The 19,986-nt window shown below is 40.5% G+C and overlaps 1 protein-coding gene across 1 annotated transcript in view; it reads right to left on the bottom strand.

The window, feature by feature from the left end:
* Window positions 1-19,986, bottom strand: part of LOC110498728 (SH3 and multiple ankyrin repeat domains protein 1) — a 71,262-nt gene that overhangs the window by 31,761 nt on the left and 19,515 nt on the right. The window contains exon 2 of the mRNA XM_036955649.1: window positions 13,237-13,799. Within this exon, the coding sequence (XP_036811544.1) occupies window positions 13,237-13,737 (501 nt within the window). The 5' untranslated portion in view covers window positions 13,738-13,799. The remainder of the gene's footprint in view (window positions 1-13,236; window positions 13,800-19,986) is intronic.

The following is a 19,986-nucleotide window of genomic DNA, read 5'->3' as shown; positions in this document are numbered from 1 at the left end:
TATCGATGGCACTTTACTGGTCTCATTTAAAGCTGATAATAATCATGCATATGCTTCTTGAAATAAATGTATAATCTAATTGAGCTAGCATAGGCCTACTACCTATTAAACATCAAACTGTGCTCATTAACTGTAAAGCTGCTGATTCGCTATCACCGTTCCGACTCATTTGAAAACATTGAGTTAACTATGAACACTGAACATTTCTTGAGCTGAAATAAGAGAACCCAGAAATGTTTCAAATACACAAAAAGCTTATTTCTCTCAAATGTTGTGCATACATTTTTTCCCATTCCTGTTAGTGAGCATTTCTCTTTTGCCAAGATAATCCATCCACCTGACAGGTGTGGCATATCAAGAAGCTGATTAAACAGCATGATCATTACACAGGTGCACCTTGTGCTGGAACAATAAAAGGCCACTCTAAAAATGTGCAGTTTTGTCAGGCGACACAATGCCACAGACGTCTCAAGTTTTGAGGGAGCGTGCAATTGGCATGCTGACTGCAGGAATGTCCACCAGACTTGTTGCCAGATAATTGAAAGTTAATTTGTCTACCATAAGCCGCCTCCAACGTTGTTTTGGAGAATTTGGCAGTACGTCCAACCGGTCTCACAACTGCACACCACGTGTAACCACGCCAGCCCAGAACCTCCACATCCGGATTCTTCTTTTGTGGGATCATTTGAGACCAGCCACCCAGAGAGCTGGTGGAACTGTGGGATTGCACAACCGAAGAATTTCTGCACAAACTGTCGGAAAGCATCTCAGGAAAGCTCTTCTGCATGCTCGTCGTCCTCACCTGGGTCTTGACCTGACTGCAGTTCGGCGTCGAAACCGACTTCAGTGGGCATATGCTCACCTTCGATGCATGTTGAAGAAGTGTGCTCTTTAGAGATGGATCTCGGTGATGGCAGACAGCGTGTATGAAGTCATGTGGGCGAGTTGTTTGCTGATGGCAATATTATGAACAGAGTTCCCCATGGTGGCGGTGGGGTTATGGTATGGGCAGGCATAAGCTACGGACAATGAACACACTTGTATTTTTTTGATTGACCATTTGATTGCACAGAGATACTGTGATGAGATCCTGAGGCCCATTGTCGTGCCATCTGTGACCAACAGATGCATATCTGTATTCCTAGTCATGTGAAATCCATAGATTAGGGCCTAATGAATTGATTTAAATGGACTGATTTGCTATTTTTGTTCAGTGTCGTTAACAAGACTGAAGACACAAAAGACTCAACGCTCTCTCATCTAAACCAATTATCTGCCTATGCCATACGCCTAGACCTGCATTGCAGTCAATGAGAAATAGAGATTTTCTTTTTAAACTTCTTTGGAGGATAAAGAGCTTTCCCCCCCACACATGTCTGTGCTTGATACACTAGAGGCTTTCTGGTCACAATGGACAATGTCTTTGATGTTTGCATATGCGTCTGGTGGCGCTTCTATATTATTTATTCCCAATGTCATTTTTTTTTCTTGGAACGACAATTCCTTTGCAATGTTTGTCTTGGAACTTCATGTGTGTATAGGAGAAGGGGGTTAGTGAGATACACACAGAACTATTGTCCCATGCTTATGATCTGTAAATAAAATTGTACAGTTCAGCATAGTCCCTTGTCTCCCTCCTCTCCCCCTCTGCCTCTACATTTGATACTGTAGCCAACAGCATTGGCATGGCAACCAGTTCATTAGAGGAGCAAGGCACCCGTTGCCGTAGCAATGCCTTGGTATTCCCTGGGAGGTAAACCATATGAGGGGGGTTGTATGTGTGTATGTGTGTCTGGTGTGTGTGTGTGTGTGTGTGTGTGTGTGTGTGTGTGTGTGTGTTTGTGTGTGCGTGTGCAATCCCATGGAGAGAGTCAAGCTAATGTAATATACAGTGCCTTCAGAAAGTATTCACACCCATTTACTTTTTCCACATTTTGTTGTGTTACAGCCTGAATTTAAAATGGATTAAATATACATGTTGTACCACTGATCTACACACAATATCCCATAATATCAAACTGGAATTTTATTTGTATAACATTTTTTCAAATTAAGAAACAATTAAAAGCTGAAATGTATTGAGTCAATAAGTATTCAATCCCTTTGTTATGGCAAGCCTAAATAAGTTCAGGAGTAAAAGTGTGCTTAACAAGTCACATGTTGCATGGACTCATTCCGTGTTCAATAAAAGTGGCTAACAGGACTTTTGAAAGACAACTCCATCTCTATACCCCATATGTACAATTATCTGTATCCCTCAATCAAGTAGTGAATTTCAAACACAGATTCAACCACAAAGACCAGGGAGGTTTTTGAATGGCTCGCAAAGAAGGGCACCGATTGGCATGTGTAAAAATAAAATAAGCAGACTCTGAATATCCGTTTGAGCATGGTGAAGTTATTAATTGCACTTTAGATGGTATATCAATACACCCAGTCACTACAAAGATACAGGTGTCCTTCCTAACTCAGTCGCCAGAGAGGAAGTTAACTGCTCAGGGATTTCACCTTGAGGCAGATGGAGATTTTAAAACAGTTACAGAGTTTAATGGTTGTGATATGAGAAAACTGAGGATGGATCAACAATATTGTAGTTATCCCACAATACTAACCCAAATGACAGAGTGAAAAGCAGGAAGCCTGTACAAAATAAAATAATTCTAAAACATGCATCCTATTTGCAAAAAAATAATACTGCATAAAATGTGGCAATTTGTTTTACTAATTTTCCAGAATACAAAGCGTCACGTTTGGGTCAATCCAAAACATCACGAAGTACCACTTCATATTTTCAAGCATGGTGGTGGCTGCATCATGTTATGGGTATGCTTGTCATCAGCAAGGACTTGGGACTTTTTTAGGATAAAAATAAATGGAATAAGGCTATAAACACAGGTAAAATCCTAGAGGAAAACCTAGTTCAGTTTGCTTTCCTACAGACACTGGGAGATGAATTCACCTCTCAGCAGGACAATAACGTAAAAAAAAAGTACAAATCTACACTGGAGTTTCTTACCAAGACAACATTGAATGTTCATGAGTGGCCGAGTCACAGTTTTGACTTAAATCGGCATGAAAATCTATGGCAAGACTTGAAAATGGCTGTCTAGCAATAACCAACAACCAACTTGACAGAGCCTGAATCATTTTCTAAAGATTAAATGGACAAATATTGTACAATTCAGGTGTGTAAAGCTCTTAGAAACTTACCCCAAAAGACTCACAGCTGTAATCGCTGCCAAAGTTGCTTCTACAAAGTATTGACTCAGAGGTGTGAATAGTTATGCAACTTTCATATTTTTGCATTTCATTTGCAAAAAAATTATAAAAACATGTTTTCACTTTGTCATTGTTAGGTATTGTGTGTAGATGGGTGAGACAAACATCTATTTAATCCATTTTGAATTCAGGCTGTAACACAGCAAAATATGGAATAAGCCAAGGCGTATGAATACTTTCTGAAAGGCACTGTATGTGAGTGTGACACTTCCTCCCGATCATTCTGTGGATTCCTACAGGACTTTCTGGGATGCTCTCAGCAGCTGTCCTCATTACATTGAACATAGCATTGTTCAGACATAAATTACTGATCAATGGACAGATGTATTTTGTGTGTGACCTGATCTCGATCCCCCTGTAATTGCCTCTCCCTTTCTAATGTCCTGTACTTCTCTCGCTCCCTCTCTCCTTCTCTCTCTCCCTCTCTCCTTCTCTCGCTCCCTCTCTCCTTCTCTCTCTCCCTCTCTCCTTCTCTCTCTCCCTCTCTCCTCTCTCTCTCTCCCTCTCTCTCTCCCTCTCTCCTTCTCTCTCCCTCTCTCCTTCTCTCTCTCCCTCTCTCCTTCTCTCTCTCCCTCTCTCCTTCTCTCTCTCGCGCTTTTAGCCTACAGTATGCACTACACTCCCTCATTCTCTCCATCCTCCTTTCATTTCAAACAATTATATTTCCTGTGCGAGGTACTGTAAGTGTTTGTTGGAGTGGGTAGTGGGCGGTCTAGGTACCCGTTGGTGAAAGTGCTCTAAGACCAAGACACCAAATGCCCTCTTGGTGTTTACGCCTTTCACAATGCTGCTCACTTCCCAGTCCTCTCCAAACTCATTAAAACCCTATTAGATAATTAACTATTACTGTTATATTGAGGGCAGATTAGCTGACATGTAGAACAGTTGGGAATGTTCTGGGAATTGGAGTACAGAGAAGATTCATAACAGGCGAAGGGTTAGCATAGGGCACCCATTTTCACCTGAAATGCCACTATACAGACTGATTGGTTAGCCAATTCTCACCCACAATCTCACCTACCTATGCAATAACAAGAAAGCATCTGAAAGGGCAAGTCATTGCTAACTTTAGTGAGAAGAGAGAACACTAATTTGGATGATAATGAATGTCTTTAGGCTGTCAATTACATTGGATTATTAAGTGAGTCAAGTCTCCATAGATTTTTGTTCTTCATGTATAGATAACTTACAGTGCCTTCAGAAAGTATTCACACCCGTTTACTTTTTCCACGTTTTATTGTTACAGCTTGAATTTAAGATTGATTCAATTGAGATTTTATGTCACTGATCTACACGGAAGCATTTAGAAATGAATAAACAATTAAAAGCTGAAATGTTTTGATTCATTAAGTATTCAAACCCTTTTTTATGGCAAGCCTAAATAAGTTCAGGAGTAAAAATGTGCCTAACAAGTCACATAATAAGTTGCATGGACTCACTCTGTTCAATAATAGTGTTTAACATTATTTTTGAATGACTACCTCATCTCTGTACCCCACATTATTTGTAAGGTCCCTCAGTTGAGCAGTGAATTTTCAAACACAGATTAAACCACAAAGACCAGGGAGGTATTCAAATGCCTCGCAAAGAAGGGCAACTATTGGTAGATGGGTAAACATTTTAAAAGCAGACATAGAATATTATTTTGAGCATGGTGAAGTTAATAATCACACTTTGGATGGTGTATCAATGCATCCAGTCACTACAAAGAAACAGGCGTCTTTCCTAACTCAGTTGCCGGAGGAGAAGGAAACTGCTCAGGGTTTTCACCATGATGCCAATGGGGATTTTTAAACAGTTACAGAGTTCAATGGTGGTGATATGAGAAAACTGAGGATGGATCAATAACATTGTAGTTATTCCACAATACTAACCTAAATGACAGAGTGAAAAGACGGAAGGAAGCCTGTTTGCAACAAGACACTTATGTAACGCTGAAAAAATGTTGGAAAAGAAATTCAATTTTTGTCCAGAATACAAAGCATCATGTTTGGGGCAAATCCAACACGACACATCAGTGAGTAGCACTTTTCATGTTTTCAAGCATTACAGTGGTTGCATCATGTTATGGGTATGCTTGTCATTGGCAAGGACTAGGGAGTTTTTGTTTAGGATAAAAATAAACAGAATACAGCTATAAGCACAGGCAAATCCTAGCGGAAAACTTGGCTCAGTTTGTTCCCAACAGACACTAGAGCTGTGTTCAAATACCCATACTAACATACTGTATATTACATACTTAATGAGTACATGCTAAACTCAGCATACTAACATACTGTATATTACATACTTAATGAGTACCCATACTAACATACTGTATATTACATACTTAATGAGTACATGCTAAACTCAGCATACTAACATACTGTATATTACATACTTAATGAGTACATGCTAAACTCAGCATACTAACATACTGTATATTACATACTTAATGAGTACATGCTAAACTCAGCATACCAACATACTGTATATTACATACTTAATGAGTACATGCTAAACTCAGCATACTAACATACTGTATATTACATACTTAATGAGTACATGCTAAACTCAGCATACTAACATACTGTATATTACATACTTAATGAGTACATGCTAAACTCAGCATACTAACATACTGTATATTACATACTTAATGAGTACATGCTAAACTCAGCATACTAACATACTGTATATTACATACTTAATGAGTACATGCTAAACTCAGCATACTAACATACAGTATATTACATACTTAATGAGTACATGCTAAACTCAGCATACTAACATACTGTATATTACATACTTAATGAGTACATGCTAAACTCAGCATACTAACATACTGTATATTACATACTTAATGAGTACATGCTAAACTCAGCATACTAACATACTGTATATTACATACTTAATGAGTACATGCTAAACTCAGCATACTAACATACTGTATATTACATACTTAATGAGTATATGCTAAACTCAGCAAAAAAAGAAACAGGACCCTGTTTTTCAGGACCCTGTCTTTCAAAGATAATTCCTAAAAATCCAAATAACTTCACAGATCTTCACTGTAACGTGTTTAAACACTGTTTCCCGTGCTTGTTCAATGAACCATAAACAATTAATAAACATGCACCTGTGGAACGGTCATTAAGAAACTAACAACTTACAGACGGTAGGCAATTAAGGTCACAGTTATGAAAACTTAGGACACTAAGAGGCCTTTCAACTGACTCTGAAAAACACCAAAAGAAAGATGCCCAGTGTCCCTGCTCATCTGCGTGAACGTGCCTTAAGCATTCTGCAAGGAGGCATGAGGACTGCAGATGTGGCCAGGGCAATAAATTGCAATGTCCGTATTTTTTATTCGCCCTAGCAGAGCTGGTTAGTCTGTTTTCATGTTATCCAGAACTTTGGTGACTGTAACTGTGCCGCTGGCAACAACTTAATAACGCTTTTTTGCTGACGTTTACTGACTCAGACCATATTCAACGGGTGTTGAGTAAATGCATCAGTTATTATGAGCTCTGACACTCAGACCAGAGTGCTCTGAAATCAGAGTAGTTAGACAGAATTAACCATGTCCATTGAGAACACACAAATAATCACTAATAAGTCAATAAACGTTGTGTAGTTAGTTATATAGACAATAGTTAATATACTGGCATGTTTGACTGGCAAGTATCAGTAGCCAAGTAATGTTAGGTAGCTAGCTAACATATTGGTACATACTGCTGTAATAATATGCTATGCGGTTCGTAAGGACAGCATAGCTAACATATTGGTACATACTGCTGTAATAATGTGCTATGCGGTTCGTAAGGACAGCATAGCTAACATATTGGTACATACTGCTGTAATAATATGCTATGTGGTTCGTAAGGACAGCATAGCTAACATATTGGTACATTCTGCTGTAATAATATGCTATGTGGTTCGTATTGTTCAGACATAAATTACTGATCAATGGACAGATGTATTTTGTGTGTGACCTGATCTCGATCCCCCTGTAATTGCCTCTCCCTTTCTAATGTCCTGTACTTCTCTCGCTCCCTCTCTCCTTCTCTCTCTCCCTCTCTCCTTCTCTCGCTCCCTCTCTCCTTCTCTCTCTCCCTCTCTCCTTCTCTCTCTCCCTCTCTCCTCTCTCTCTCTCCCTCTCTCTCTCCCTCTCTCCTTCTCTCTCCCTCTCTCCTTCTCTCTCTCCCTCTCTCCTTCTCTCTCTCCCTCTCTCCTTCTCTCTCTCGCGCTTTTAGCCTACAGTATGCACTACACTCCCTCATTCTCTCCATCCTCCTTTCATTTCAAACAATTATATTTCCTGTGCGAGGTACTGTAAGTGTTTGTTGGAGTGGGTAGTGGGCGGTCTAGGTACCCGTTGGTGAAAGTGCTCTAAGACCAAGACACCAAATGCCCTCTTGGTGTTTACGCCTTTCACAATGCTGCTCACTTCCCAGTCCTCTCCAAACTCATTAAAACCCTATTAGATAATTAACTATTACTGTTATATTGAGGGCAGATTAGCTGACATGTAGAACAGTTGGGAATGTTCTGGGAATTGGAGTACAGAGAAGATTCATAACAGGCGAAGGGTTAGCATAGGGCACCCATTTTCACCTGAAATGCCACTATACAGACTGATTGGTTAGCCAATTCTCACCCACAATCTCACCTACCTATGCAATAACAAGAAAGCATCTGAAAGGGCAAGTCATTGCTAACTTTAGTGAGAAGAGAGAACACTAATTTGGATGATAATGAATGTCTTTAGGCTGTCAATTACATTGGATTATTAAGTGAGTCAAGTCTCCATAGATTTTTGTTCTTCATGTATAGATAACTTACAGTGCCTTCAGAAAGTATTCACACCCGTTTACTTTTTCCACGTTTTATTGTTACAGCTTGAATTTAAGATTGATTCAATTGAGATTTTATGTCACTGATCTACACGGAAGCATTTAGAAATGAATAAACAATTAAAAGCTGAAATGTTTTGATTCATTAAGTATTCAAACCCTTTTTTATGGCAAGCCTAAATAAGTTCAGGAGTAAAAATGTGCCTAACAAGTCACATAATAAGTTGCATGGACTCACTCTGTTCAATAATAGTGTTTAACATTATTTTTGAATGACTACCTCATCTCTGTACCCCACATTATTTGTAAGGTCCCTCAGTTGAGCAGTGAATTTTCAAACACAGATTAAACCACAAAGACCAGGGAGGTATTCAAATGCCTCGCAAAGAAGGGCAACTATTGGTAGATGGGTAAACATTTTAAAAGCAGACATAGAATATTATTTTGAGCATGGTGAAGTTAATAATCACACTTTGGATGGTGTATCAATGCATCCAGTCACTACAAAGAAACAGGCGTCTTTCCTAACTCAGTTGCCGGAGGAGAAGGAAACTGCTCAGGGTTTTCACCATGATGCCAATGGGGATTTTTAAACAGTTACAGAGTTCAATGGTGGTGATATGAGAAAACTGAGGATGGATCAATAACATTGTAGTTATTCCACAATACTAACCTAAATGACAGAGTGAAAAGACGGAAGGAAGCCTGTTTGCAACAAGACACTTATGTAACGCTGAAAAAATGTTGGAAAAGAAATTCAATTTTTGTCCAGAATACAAAGCATCATGTTTGGGGCAAATCCAACACGACACATCAGTGAGTAGCACTTTTCATGTTTTCAAGCATTACAGTGGTTGCATCATGTTATGGGTATGCTTGTCATTGGCAAGGACTAGGGAGTTTTTGTTTAGGATAAAAATAAACAGAATACAGCTATAAGCACAGGCAAATCCTAGCGGAAAACTTGGCTCAGTTTGTTCCCAACAGACACTAGAGCTGTGTTCAAATACCCATACTAACATACTGTATATTACATACTTAATGAGTACATGCTAAACTCAGCATACTAACATACTGTATATTACATACTTAATGAGTACCCATACTAACATACTGTATATTACATACTTAATGAGTACATGCTAAACTCAGCATACTAACATACTGTATATTACATACTTAATGAGTACATGCTAAACTCAGCATACTAACATACTGTATATTACATACTTAATGAGTACATGCTAAACTCAGCATACCAACATACTGTATATTACATACTTAATGAGTACATGCTAAACTCAGCATACTAACATACTGTATATTACATACTTAATGAGTACATGCTAAACTCAGCATACTAACATACTGTATATTACATACTTAATGAGTACATGCTAAACTCAGCATACTAACATACTGTATATTACATACTTAATGAGTACATGCTAAACTCAGCATACTAACATACTGTATATTACATACTTAATGAGTACATGCTAAACTCAGCATACTAACATACAGTATATTACATACTTAATGAGTACATGCTAAACTCAGCATACTAACATACTGTATATTACATACTTAATGAGTACATGCTAAACTCAGCATACTAACATACTGTATATTACATACTTAATGAGTACATGCTAAACTCAGCATACTAACATACTGTATATTACATACTTAATGAGTACATGCTAAACTCAGCATACTAACATACTGTATATTACATACTTAATGAGTATATGCTAAACTCAGCAAAAAAAGAAACAGGACCCTGTTTTTCAGGACCCTGTCTTTCAAAGATAATTCCTAAAAATCCAAATAACTTCACAGATCTTCACTGTAACGTGTTTAAACACTGTTTCCCGTGCTTGTTCAATGAACCATAAACAATTAATAAACATGCACCTGTGGAACGGTCATTAAGAAACTAACAACTTACAGACGGTAGGCAATTAAGGTCACAGTTATGAAAACTTAGGACACTAAGAGGCCTTTCAACTGACTCTGAAAAACACCAAAAGAAAGATGCCCAGTGTCCCTGCTCATCTGCGTGAACGTGCCTTAAGCATTCTGCAAGGAGGCATGAGGACTGCAGATGTGGCCAGGGCAATAAATTGCAATGTCCGTATTTTTTATTCGCCCTAGCAGAGCTGGTTAGTCTGTTTTCATGTTATCCAGAACTTTGGTGACTGTAACTGTGCCGCTGGCAACAACTTAATAACGCTTTTTTGCTGACGTTTACTGACTCAGACCATATTCAACGGGTGTTGAGTAAATGCATCAGTTATTATGAGCTCTGACACTCAGACCAGAGTGCTCTGAAATCAGAGTAGTTAGACAGAATTAACCATGTCCATTGAGAACACACAAATAATCACTAATAAGTCAATAAACGTTGTGTAGTTAGTTATATAGACAATAGTTAATATACTGGCATGTTTGACTGGCAAGTATCAGTAGCCAAGTAATGTTAGGTAGCTAGCTAACATATTGGTACATACTGCTGTAATAATATGCTATGCGGTTCGTAAGGACAGCATAGCTAACATATTGGTACATACTGCTGTAATAATGTGCTATGCGGTTTGTAAGGACAGCATAGCTAACATATTGGTACATACTGCTGTAATAATATGCTATGCGGTTCGTAAGGACAGCATAGCTAACATATTGGTACATACTGCTGTAATAATGTGCTATGCGGTTCGTAAGGACAGCATAGCTAACATATTGGTACATACTGCTGTAATAATATGCTATGTGGTTCGTAAGGACAGCATAGCTAACATATTGGTACATACTGCTGTAATAATATGCTATGCGGTTCGTAAGGACAGCATAGCTAACATATTGGTACATACTGCTGTAATAATATGCTATGTGGTTCGTAAGGACAGCATAGCTAGCATATTGGTACATACTGCTGTAATAATGTGCTATGCGGTTCGTAAGGACAGCATAGCTAACATATTGGTACATACTGCTGTAATAATATGCTATGCGGTTCGTAAGGACAGCATAGCTAACATATTGGTACATACTGCTGTAATAATATGCTATGCGGTTCGTAAGGACAGCATAGCTAACATATTGGTACATACTGCTGTAATAATGTGCTATGCGGTTCGTAAGGACAGCATAGCTAACATATTGGTACATTCTGCTGTAATAATGTGCTATGCGGTTCGTAAGGACAGCATAGCTAACATATTGGTACATTCTGCTGTAATAATGTGCTATGCGGTTCGTAAGGACAGCATAGCTAACATATTGGTACATACTGCTGTAATAATATGCTATGCGGTTCGTAAGGACAGCATAGCTAACAAATTGGTACATACTGCTGTAATAATATGCTATGCAGTTCGTAAGGACAGCATAGCTAACATATTGGTACATACTGCTGTAATAATGTGCTATGCGGTTCGTAAGGACAGCATAGCTAACGTATTGGTACATACTTCTGTAATAATGTGCTATGCGGTTTGTAAGGACAGCATAGCTAGCATATTGGTACATACTGCTGTAATAATGTGCTATGCGGTTTGTAAGGACAGCATAGCTAACATATTGGTACATACTGCTGTAATAATGTGCTATGCGGTTCGTAAGGACAGCATAGCTAACATATTGGTACATACTGCTGTAATAATGTGCTATGCGGTTCGTAAGGACAGCATAGCTAACATATTGGTACATTCTGCTGTAATAATGTGCTATGCGGTTCGTAAGGACAGCATAGCTAACATATTGGTACATACTGCTGTAATAATGTGCTATGCGGTTCGTAAGGACAGCATAGCTAACATATTGGTACATACTGCTGTAATAATATGCTATGTGGTTCGTAAGGACGGCATAGCTAACATATTGGTACATACTGCTGTAATAATGTGCTATGCGGTTCGTAAGGACAGCATAGCTAACATATTGGTACATACTGCTGTAATAATGTGCTATGCGGTTCGTAAGGACGGCATAGCTAACATATTGGTACATACTGCTGTAATAATATGCTATGTGGTTCGTAAGGACGGCATAGCTAACAAATTGTCAGCAAACATAACATGTAATGAAACTTATTTGAAAGTCATTACTTTATTACATTGCTCAACATTTTAACATTTGTCATAATTTGTTAAAGCAATGAATTTGTATCCACTCTCGTCAGACTTCAGCTGCATATTTTCCACCATTTTATTCAAATTTGATAATGTTGTGAAGCCATGCCCATTTTCTGAATAATTGCATTATGGGCCCTAAAAGCCCGGAAATAGTGTTCACTGCTTGTATACTTCGTATTTTGGAAAATGTTGTATGACATCCAGTAACTTTTGGCATACTGACTATATCCATACTATGACCAATACATATACTCAATACATACTCAATTTAAATCACAACAGTACATGTAGTTTGGTTAGTATGAGCATTTGAACACAGCTTGGGAGATGAATTTACCTTTCAGTAAGACAATAACCTAAATCACAAGGCCAAATCTACACTGGTGTTGCTTACCAAGAGTTGCTTACCAAGAGTTGCTTACCAAGAGGACATTGAATGTTCCTGAGTGGCCTGGTTGCAGTTTTGACTTAAATCGGCTTGAAAATCTATGGCAAGACTTGAAAATATCTGTCTAGCAATGATCAACAGTCAACTTGACAGAGCTTGAAGAACGTTTTAAAGAATATTGAGCAAATATTGTACAATCCAGGTGTGCACAGCTGTTATTTGTAGAAGCAAAGGTGCTTCTACAAAGTATTAACTCAAATTAGACACTTTGTATTTCATTATCAATACATTTTTCACTTTGACATTATGCATTTTTTTGTGTAGATGGATGAGAAAAAAAAACTATTTAGTCCATTTTGTAATTCAGGTTGTAACACAACAAAATGGGGAATGTGGAAGTCAAGAGGTATGAATACCTTCTGAAGGCACTGTATGTGACAGAGATGGTTGTTCTGAATTGAGTATGGTTCCCCTCAGGGTTTATCTCTGGCCTGGGCTCGGCTGTTACACTGAATGTATGTTATGATAGTAACATAAGAAGTATATAATAGCAGCTTGACATACTTGTACTTAGCAGTACCGTGAAACATGCACCTACTGTCTGTTTGATGTCAGGGATTCCAATGCGGAACACCATCATGGTCAGTCGAGTGTCCTCTATGGGTGCCACTGTGGTCATACTGCGCTCCATGTGAGCACGTCTTTTCTGGGTCTGAGTGGATGGGGCCGGGTGATACTGCTGCTGGTGCTGCTGCTTATGAGGGGCCTGATTGGACGTATAAGGGATGCCTCTATTTCCTGGATTGTCTGGCCTCAGTGTCCGGTCCCCTCTCTGCCTTCCAACCACAATGGCTGAGGGTTTACCTCCATCCCCTTTCCCTTCGCGTGATTGTCTGCCTCCCTTCATCTCAATCTCCTCGAGCCCTTCCATCCCTCCATTCTCCTTCTCTCTACCATCCCCCTTGTTGTTATCTTGTCCCTGCTCCTCTTCCTCTTCCTCATCCTCCCCATCCTTGTCGTCCTCCCCGGGATAATAGTGTTTGTTATTTCCCAGCATCCTTTGCTGTGCAGGGTCACTGCAGAGAGGGCCGGGTGACATTGCTATTGTTGCAACGTGACATGGTTGTCCCGTGCGACATCGTTTTCACCCCCAAAAACATGCTGTGGAGGAGAGAGGGAGAGAAAGGGGTTAACCAAATAGCTAATTAACACATTGACTGATAACACTGAAATCAACACATTTCTCAAACTGTGAGAAAATAAGTCAAAAATATTACAAATATTTAGCATTTGGCATGAAGAGTAGCGTAGCCATATGAACAGTAGCATAGCCATAATTACAGTAGCATAGCCATCTGAACAGTAGCGTAGCCATATGAACAGTAGCATAGCCATAATTACAGTAGCATAGCCATCTGAACAGTAGCGTAGCCATATGAACAGTAGCATAGCCATAATTACAGTAGCATAGCCATCTGAACAGTAGTGTAGCCATATGCAATAGAAGTAATAACTTATTAGTGACATTCTCACAAAGCATATGAGTACTGGTACACAGTGCTACTTTAACAATGGTGCTCAATGCTCTTGACCAGTTGGGATAGTAAACGCCATGTCCTCTCTCTTTCCTATAATGAACTTGCAAATATTGATAGAGTTTATATATAGGCCGTCTTTCGGAAATATATGGAGTAGGGCTGATGAAAGACGGCCTATATATAAACTCTATCAATATTTGCAAGTTCACATAGGAGAGAGAGGACATGCCGTTTACTATCCCAACTGGTCAAGAGCATTGAGCACTATTGTTAAAGTAGCACTGTTTTCTCTGGAAAAACACAATGATAACAGCAAGACTTGCACAATTTAATGTGGCTTCCCTTTCAAATCAAATCAAAATCAAATCAAATTGTATTTGTCACATACACATGGCTAGCAGATGTTAATGCGAATGTAGCGAAATGCTTGTGCTTCTAGTTCCGACAATGCAGTAATAACCAACAAGAAATGCTAGCTAAAAATTCCAAAACTACTACCTTATAGACACAAGTGTAAGGGGATAAAGAATATGTACATAAAGGTATATGAATGAGTGATGGTACAGAGCGGAATAGACAAGATACAGTAGATGGTATTGAGTGCAGTATATACATATGAGATGAGTATGTAAACAAAGTGGCATAGTTAAAGTGGCTAGTGATACATGTATTACATAAAGATGCAGTAGATGATATAGAGTACAGTATATACATATACATATGAGATGAATAATGTAGGGCATGTAAACATTATATTAGGTAGCATTGTTTAAAGTGGCTAGTGATATATTTTACATAATTTCCCATCAATTCCCATTATTAAAGTGTCTGGAGTTGAGTCAGTGTCAGTGTCAGTGTGTTGGCAGCAGCCACTCAATGTTAGTGGTGGCTGTTTAACAGTCTGATGGCCTTGAGATAGAAGCTGTTTTTCAGTCTCTCGGTCCCAGCTTTGATGCACCTGTACTGACCTCGCCTTCTGGATGATAGCGGGGTGAACAGGCAGTGGCTCGGGTGGTTGTTGTCCTTGATGATCTTTATGGCCTTCCTGTGACATCGGGTGGTGTAGGTGTCCTGGAGGGCAGGTAGTTTGCCCCCGGTGATGTGTTGTGCAGACCTCACTACCCTCTGGAGAGCCTTACGGTTGTGGGCGGAGCAGTTGCCGTACCAGGCGGTGATACAGCCCGACAGGATGCTCTCGATTGTGCATCTGTAGAAGTTTGTGAGTGCTTTTGGTGACAAGCCGAATTTCTTCAGCCTCCTGAGGTTGAAGAGGCGCTGCTGCGCCTTCTTCACGATGCTGTCTGTGTGGGTGGACCAATTCAGTTTGTCTGTGATGTGTACGCCGAGGAACTTAAAACTTACTACCCTCTCCACTACTGTTCCATCGATGTGGATAGGGGGGTGTTCCCTCTGCTGTTTCCTGAAGTCCACAATCATCTCCTTAGTTTTGTTGACGTTGAGTGTGAGGTTATTTTCCTGACACCACACACCGAGGGCCCTCAACCTCCTCCCTGTAGGCCGTCTCGTCGTTGTTGGTAATCAAGCCTACCACTGTTGTGTCGTCCGCAAACTGATTGAGTTGGAGGCGTGCGTGGCCACGCAGTCGTGGGTGAACAGGGAGTACAGGAGAGGGCTCAGAACGCACCCTTGTGGGGCCCCAGTGTTGAGGATCAGCGGGGTGGAAATGTTGTTGCCTACCCTCACCACCTGGGGGCGGCCCGTCAGGAAGTCCAGTACCCAGTTGCACAGGGCGGGGTCGAGACCCAGGGTCTCGAGCTTGATGACGAGCTTGGAGGGCACTATGGTGTTAAATGCCGAGCTGTAGTCGATGAACAGCATTCTTTCATGAGCATTTGACTGAGAAATGCTTTGTTCTGTTTTTGGTCTGGTTTCCTCCATATGCTTTGTTCTGGTTTCTCTACGTGGCATAGTCTGGCTACAGGGCCTGACATCATGCAGAGTTAGATCATGTCCACAAACTGTCTGAATGATGGTGGATGACGTTGGGATTCCCCACTGCCCCATTGGCAGTTTCATGGTTGGAATTGGTTTGTGTTTTTGGAGCGGCTTCACTTTGGTAAAAATGTATAAAATAAGAAATAATGAAAATGAAGGTGGTGAAACCTACAAAGATGTGAATTTGTAGATTCAGACCGATAGGCGGAGCTCAATAAAACTCGAGACCACAGGGTTAGTATTCATTTTAGACTCTAGTAGCAGGCACAACAAGGATAGACGGAGCTCAATAAAACTCGAGACCACAGGGTTGGTATTCATTTTAGACTCTAGTAGCAGACACAACAAGGACAGACGGCCTGCTTCTGGAAATACACAGGATTTTGAAAGAATTACAGACATGACAAACGTGCAGACACATCACTCACATAGGTAAAATGGCAAGCATAATGGATGAATAGGGTAAAAAGGGTTGAGGGTTTGTGTGTCAGCACCATTGAATGACAGTTGCAGGTCGTATGTTTGACGCATGCAAATCAATAAGGTCTGTTCATGTCTCAGAGCCCAAACAGGAAGCACGCCCATTAAACAGTTGTGGTGTAAAGTAAGCGAGTGAAAAAGAGGACTGAGCATGTGGGGAAAGTGATTCCCAAAGAGCCAGTAGGTGACAGGGTTGGCCACTTCACCGTGAGCAACGGTCTGTCAGAGGAAGTGAGGCTGGCATGCCAGGGAGATGAGCGGCCGGCCGGAGAATGGTGGTGAAGGGAAGAAGGAAATGTGTCACAAACCACTTCCGTAAGCACACATACAGTGCATTCGGGAGGTGGTAAGACCCCTTGACTTTTTCCACATTTTGTTACGTTACAACCTTACTCTAAAATTGATTAAATTATTTTATTTTTTTCCTCATGAATCTACACACAATACCCCATATTGACGAAGCAAAAACAGGATGAGAAATGTTTGCAAAAAAACTGAAAAATCACATTTACCTAAGTATCCAGACCCTTTACTCAGTACTTTGTTGAAGCACCTTTGGCAGCGATTATAGCCTTCAGTTTTCTTGGGCATGCCGCTACAAGGTTGGCACACCTGTATTTCGGCGTTTATCCCATTCTTCTCTGCAGATCCTCTCAAGCGCTTTCAGGTTGGATGGGGAGCGTTGCTCACAGCTATTTTCAGGATGTTGAATCGTGTTCAAGTGCGGACTCTGGCTGGGCTACTCAAGGACATTCGGAGACTTGTCCCGAAGCCACTCCTGCGATGTCTTTATTTGGTGCTTCGGGTCGTTTGTCCTGTTAGAAGGTGAACCTTCGCCCTAGTCTGAGGTCCTGAGCACTCTGGAGCAGGTTTTCATCAAAGATCTCTCTGTACTTTGCTCCGTACATCTTTCCCTCGATCCTGACTAGTCTCCCAGTCCCTGCCACTGAAAAACATCCCCAAAGCATGATGCTGCCACCCCCATGCTTCATCGTAGGGATGGTGTCAGTTTTCCTCCAGACATTATGCTTGGCATTCAGGACAAAGAGTTCAATCTTCATTTCATCATGGTCTGAGAGTCCTTTAGGTGCCCTTTGGCAAACTCCAAGCAGGCTATAATGTGCTTTTTACTGAGGATTGGCTTCCATCTGGACACTCTACCATAAAGGCCTGATTGGTGGAGTACTGCAGAGATGGCTGTCCTTCTGGAAGTTTGTCCCATCTCCACAGAGGAACTTTGATCTGTCAAAGTGACCATCAGGTTCTTGGTTACCTCCCTGACCAAGGTCCTTCCCCACCGATTGCTCAGGTTGGCATGGCGGCCAGCTCTAGGAAGTGTATGGGTGGTTCCAAACTTCTTTCATTTAAGGATGATGGAGGCCACTGTGTTCTTGGGGACCTTCAGTGCTGCAGAAATGTTTTGATACTCTTCCCCAGATCTGTGCCTCGACACAAACCAGTCTCAGAGCTCTACGGACATTTCCTTCGACCTCATAGCTTGGTTTTTGCTCTGACATGCACTGTCAGCTGTGGGACCTTATATAGACAGGTGTGTGCGTTTCCATAGGTGGACTCAGGTGGAATCAAGTTGTAGAAACATCTCAAGGATGATCAATGGAAAAAAGATGCCCCAGAGTTAAACTTTTCAAATCTCATAGCAAAGGGTCTGAATACTTATGTAAAAAAAACATTTCTAAAAACCTGTTTTCGCTTTGTCATTATGGGGTATTGTGTGTAGATTGATGAGGAAAATAAATAATTCAATAAATTTCAGAATAAGGCTGTAACGTAACAAAATGTGGAAAAAGTCAAGGGATCTGAATACTTTCCGAATGCACTGAACAAAAATATAAACGCAACATGTAAGGTGTTGGTCCCATGTTTCACGAGCTGGAAAAAAAAGATCCCAGATATTTTCTATAATCACAAAAAGCTTATTTCTCTCAAACTTTGTGTACAAATTTGTTTACATCCCTGTTATTAAGCATTTCTCCTTTGCCAAAATAATCCATCCACCTGACAGGTGTGGCTTTTCAAGAAGCTGATTAAACAGCATGATCCTTTCACAGGTGCACCTTGTTTAGGGACAATAAAAGGCCACTCTAAAATGTGATTTTTTTTCACACAACACAATGCCACAGATGTGTCAAGTTTTGAGGGAGCATATATTTGGCATGCTGACTGCAGGAATGTCCACCAGAGCTGTAGCCAGAAAATGTAATGTTGATTTCTCCACCATAAGCCGCCTCCAATGTTGTTTAGAGAATTTGGCAGTCACAACCACAGACCACGTGTAACCTCGCAAGCCCAGGACCTCCACACCCAGCTTCTTCAACTGCGGGTTCGTCTGAGACCAAGCACCCAGAGAGCTGATGAAACTGTGGTTTTGCACAACCAAATCAAATAAAGAATCTATCAAATACAGTGGGTCACCATCCCCTTTCAAAATATGCACCTTTTCTGGCTTTGTTTACACACAGTAGCCCACAATATCCAAATGAATTTTATTATTTTTTATATCTGAAAATGTATTCAAATTAAAACTGTAAAATACCCTATTTGGATAAGTGAACACCGCCCCTTAGAATTGCAATTGCAAACTTGCTGAGGTATAACCAACCACCTTCCTGATCACATATCAAGCTAATTGGCTTCCATCTGTGATGGCATTGTAGTGACTTTGATTAGTTCAGAATAAAAGCAGTTGTTCAAAGAGGAGTCTTTTGCTTGGTTGTCCAATTCAATGCGAAGGATCCACTACGGGCGGAAAGGTACTTTGAAAAGATCTACAGTACGAGATAAAGTTGCGGAAAGGCACAAGTCAGGGGATGGATATAAAAAGATTTCAAAGCCTTTGTCTATCCCTCGGAGCACAGTTAATACCATTATTAATTAGTGGAAGGCGTATGGCACCACCCAGACCCTGCATAGATCAGGCCGCCCCTTCAAACTGGATGACCTGGCAAGGAGGAGACTGATCAGAAGCTACCAAGAAGCCAAGTGACTTTGAAGGAGCTTCAGGCCTTTATGGCGAAGACTGGTCAATGTGTGCATGTGACCACAACACATAACCACATGTCTGGCGACAATCCAATACATCTTTCCACCCAAAGAACTCCATGCCTACAGTAAAGCACAGCGGTGGGAGCATCCTGTTGTGGGGGTGTTTCTCTTCAGCACGGACTGGAGCACTTGTCAGGATAGAAGGGAAAATGGACAGTGCAAAATACTGACAGATTCTTGAAGAGAACCTGCAACTCTCTGCTAGGAAGTTGAAAATGGGAAGATGGTTCACGTTTCAACTTGACAATGGCCCAAAGCACACCTCCAAAGCAACCGTACAGAGGCTGAAGGACAGGAAGGTGAATGTCCTT

This window comes from Oncorhynchus mykiss, chromosome 20, assembly GCF_013265735.2.
Source record: "Oncorhynchus mykiss isolate Arlee chromosome 20, USDA_OmykA_1.1, whole genome shotgun sequence".
NCBI classification, from domain to species: domain Eukaryota; kingdom Metazoa; phylum Chordata; class Actinopteri; order Salmoniformes; family Salmonidae; genus Oncorhynchus; species Oncorhynchus mykiss.
This window is presented reverse-complemented; position numbering and strand designations above follow the sequence as displayed.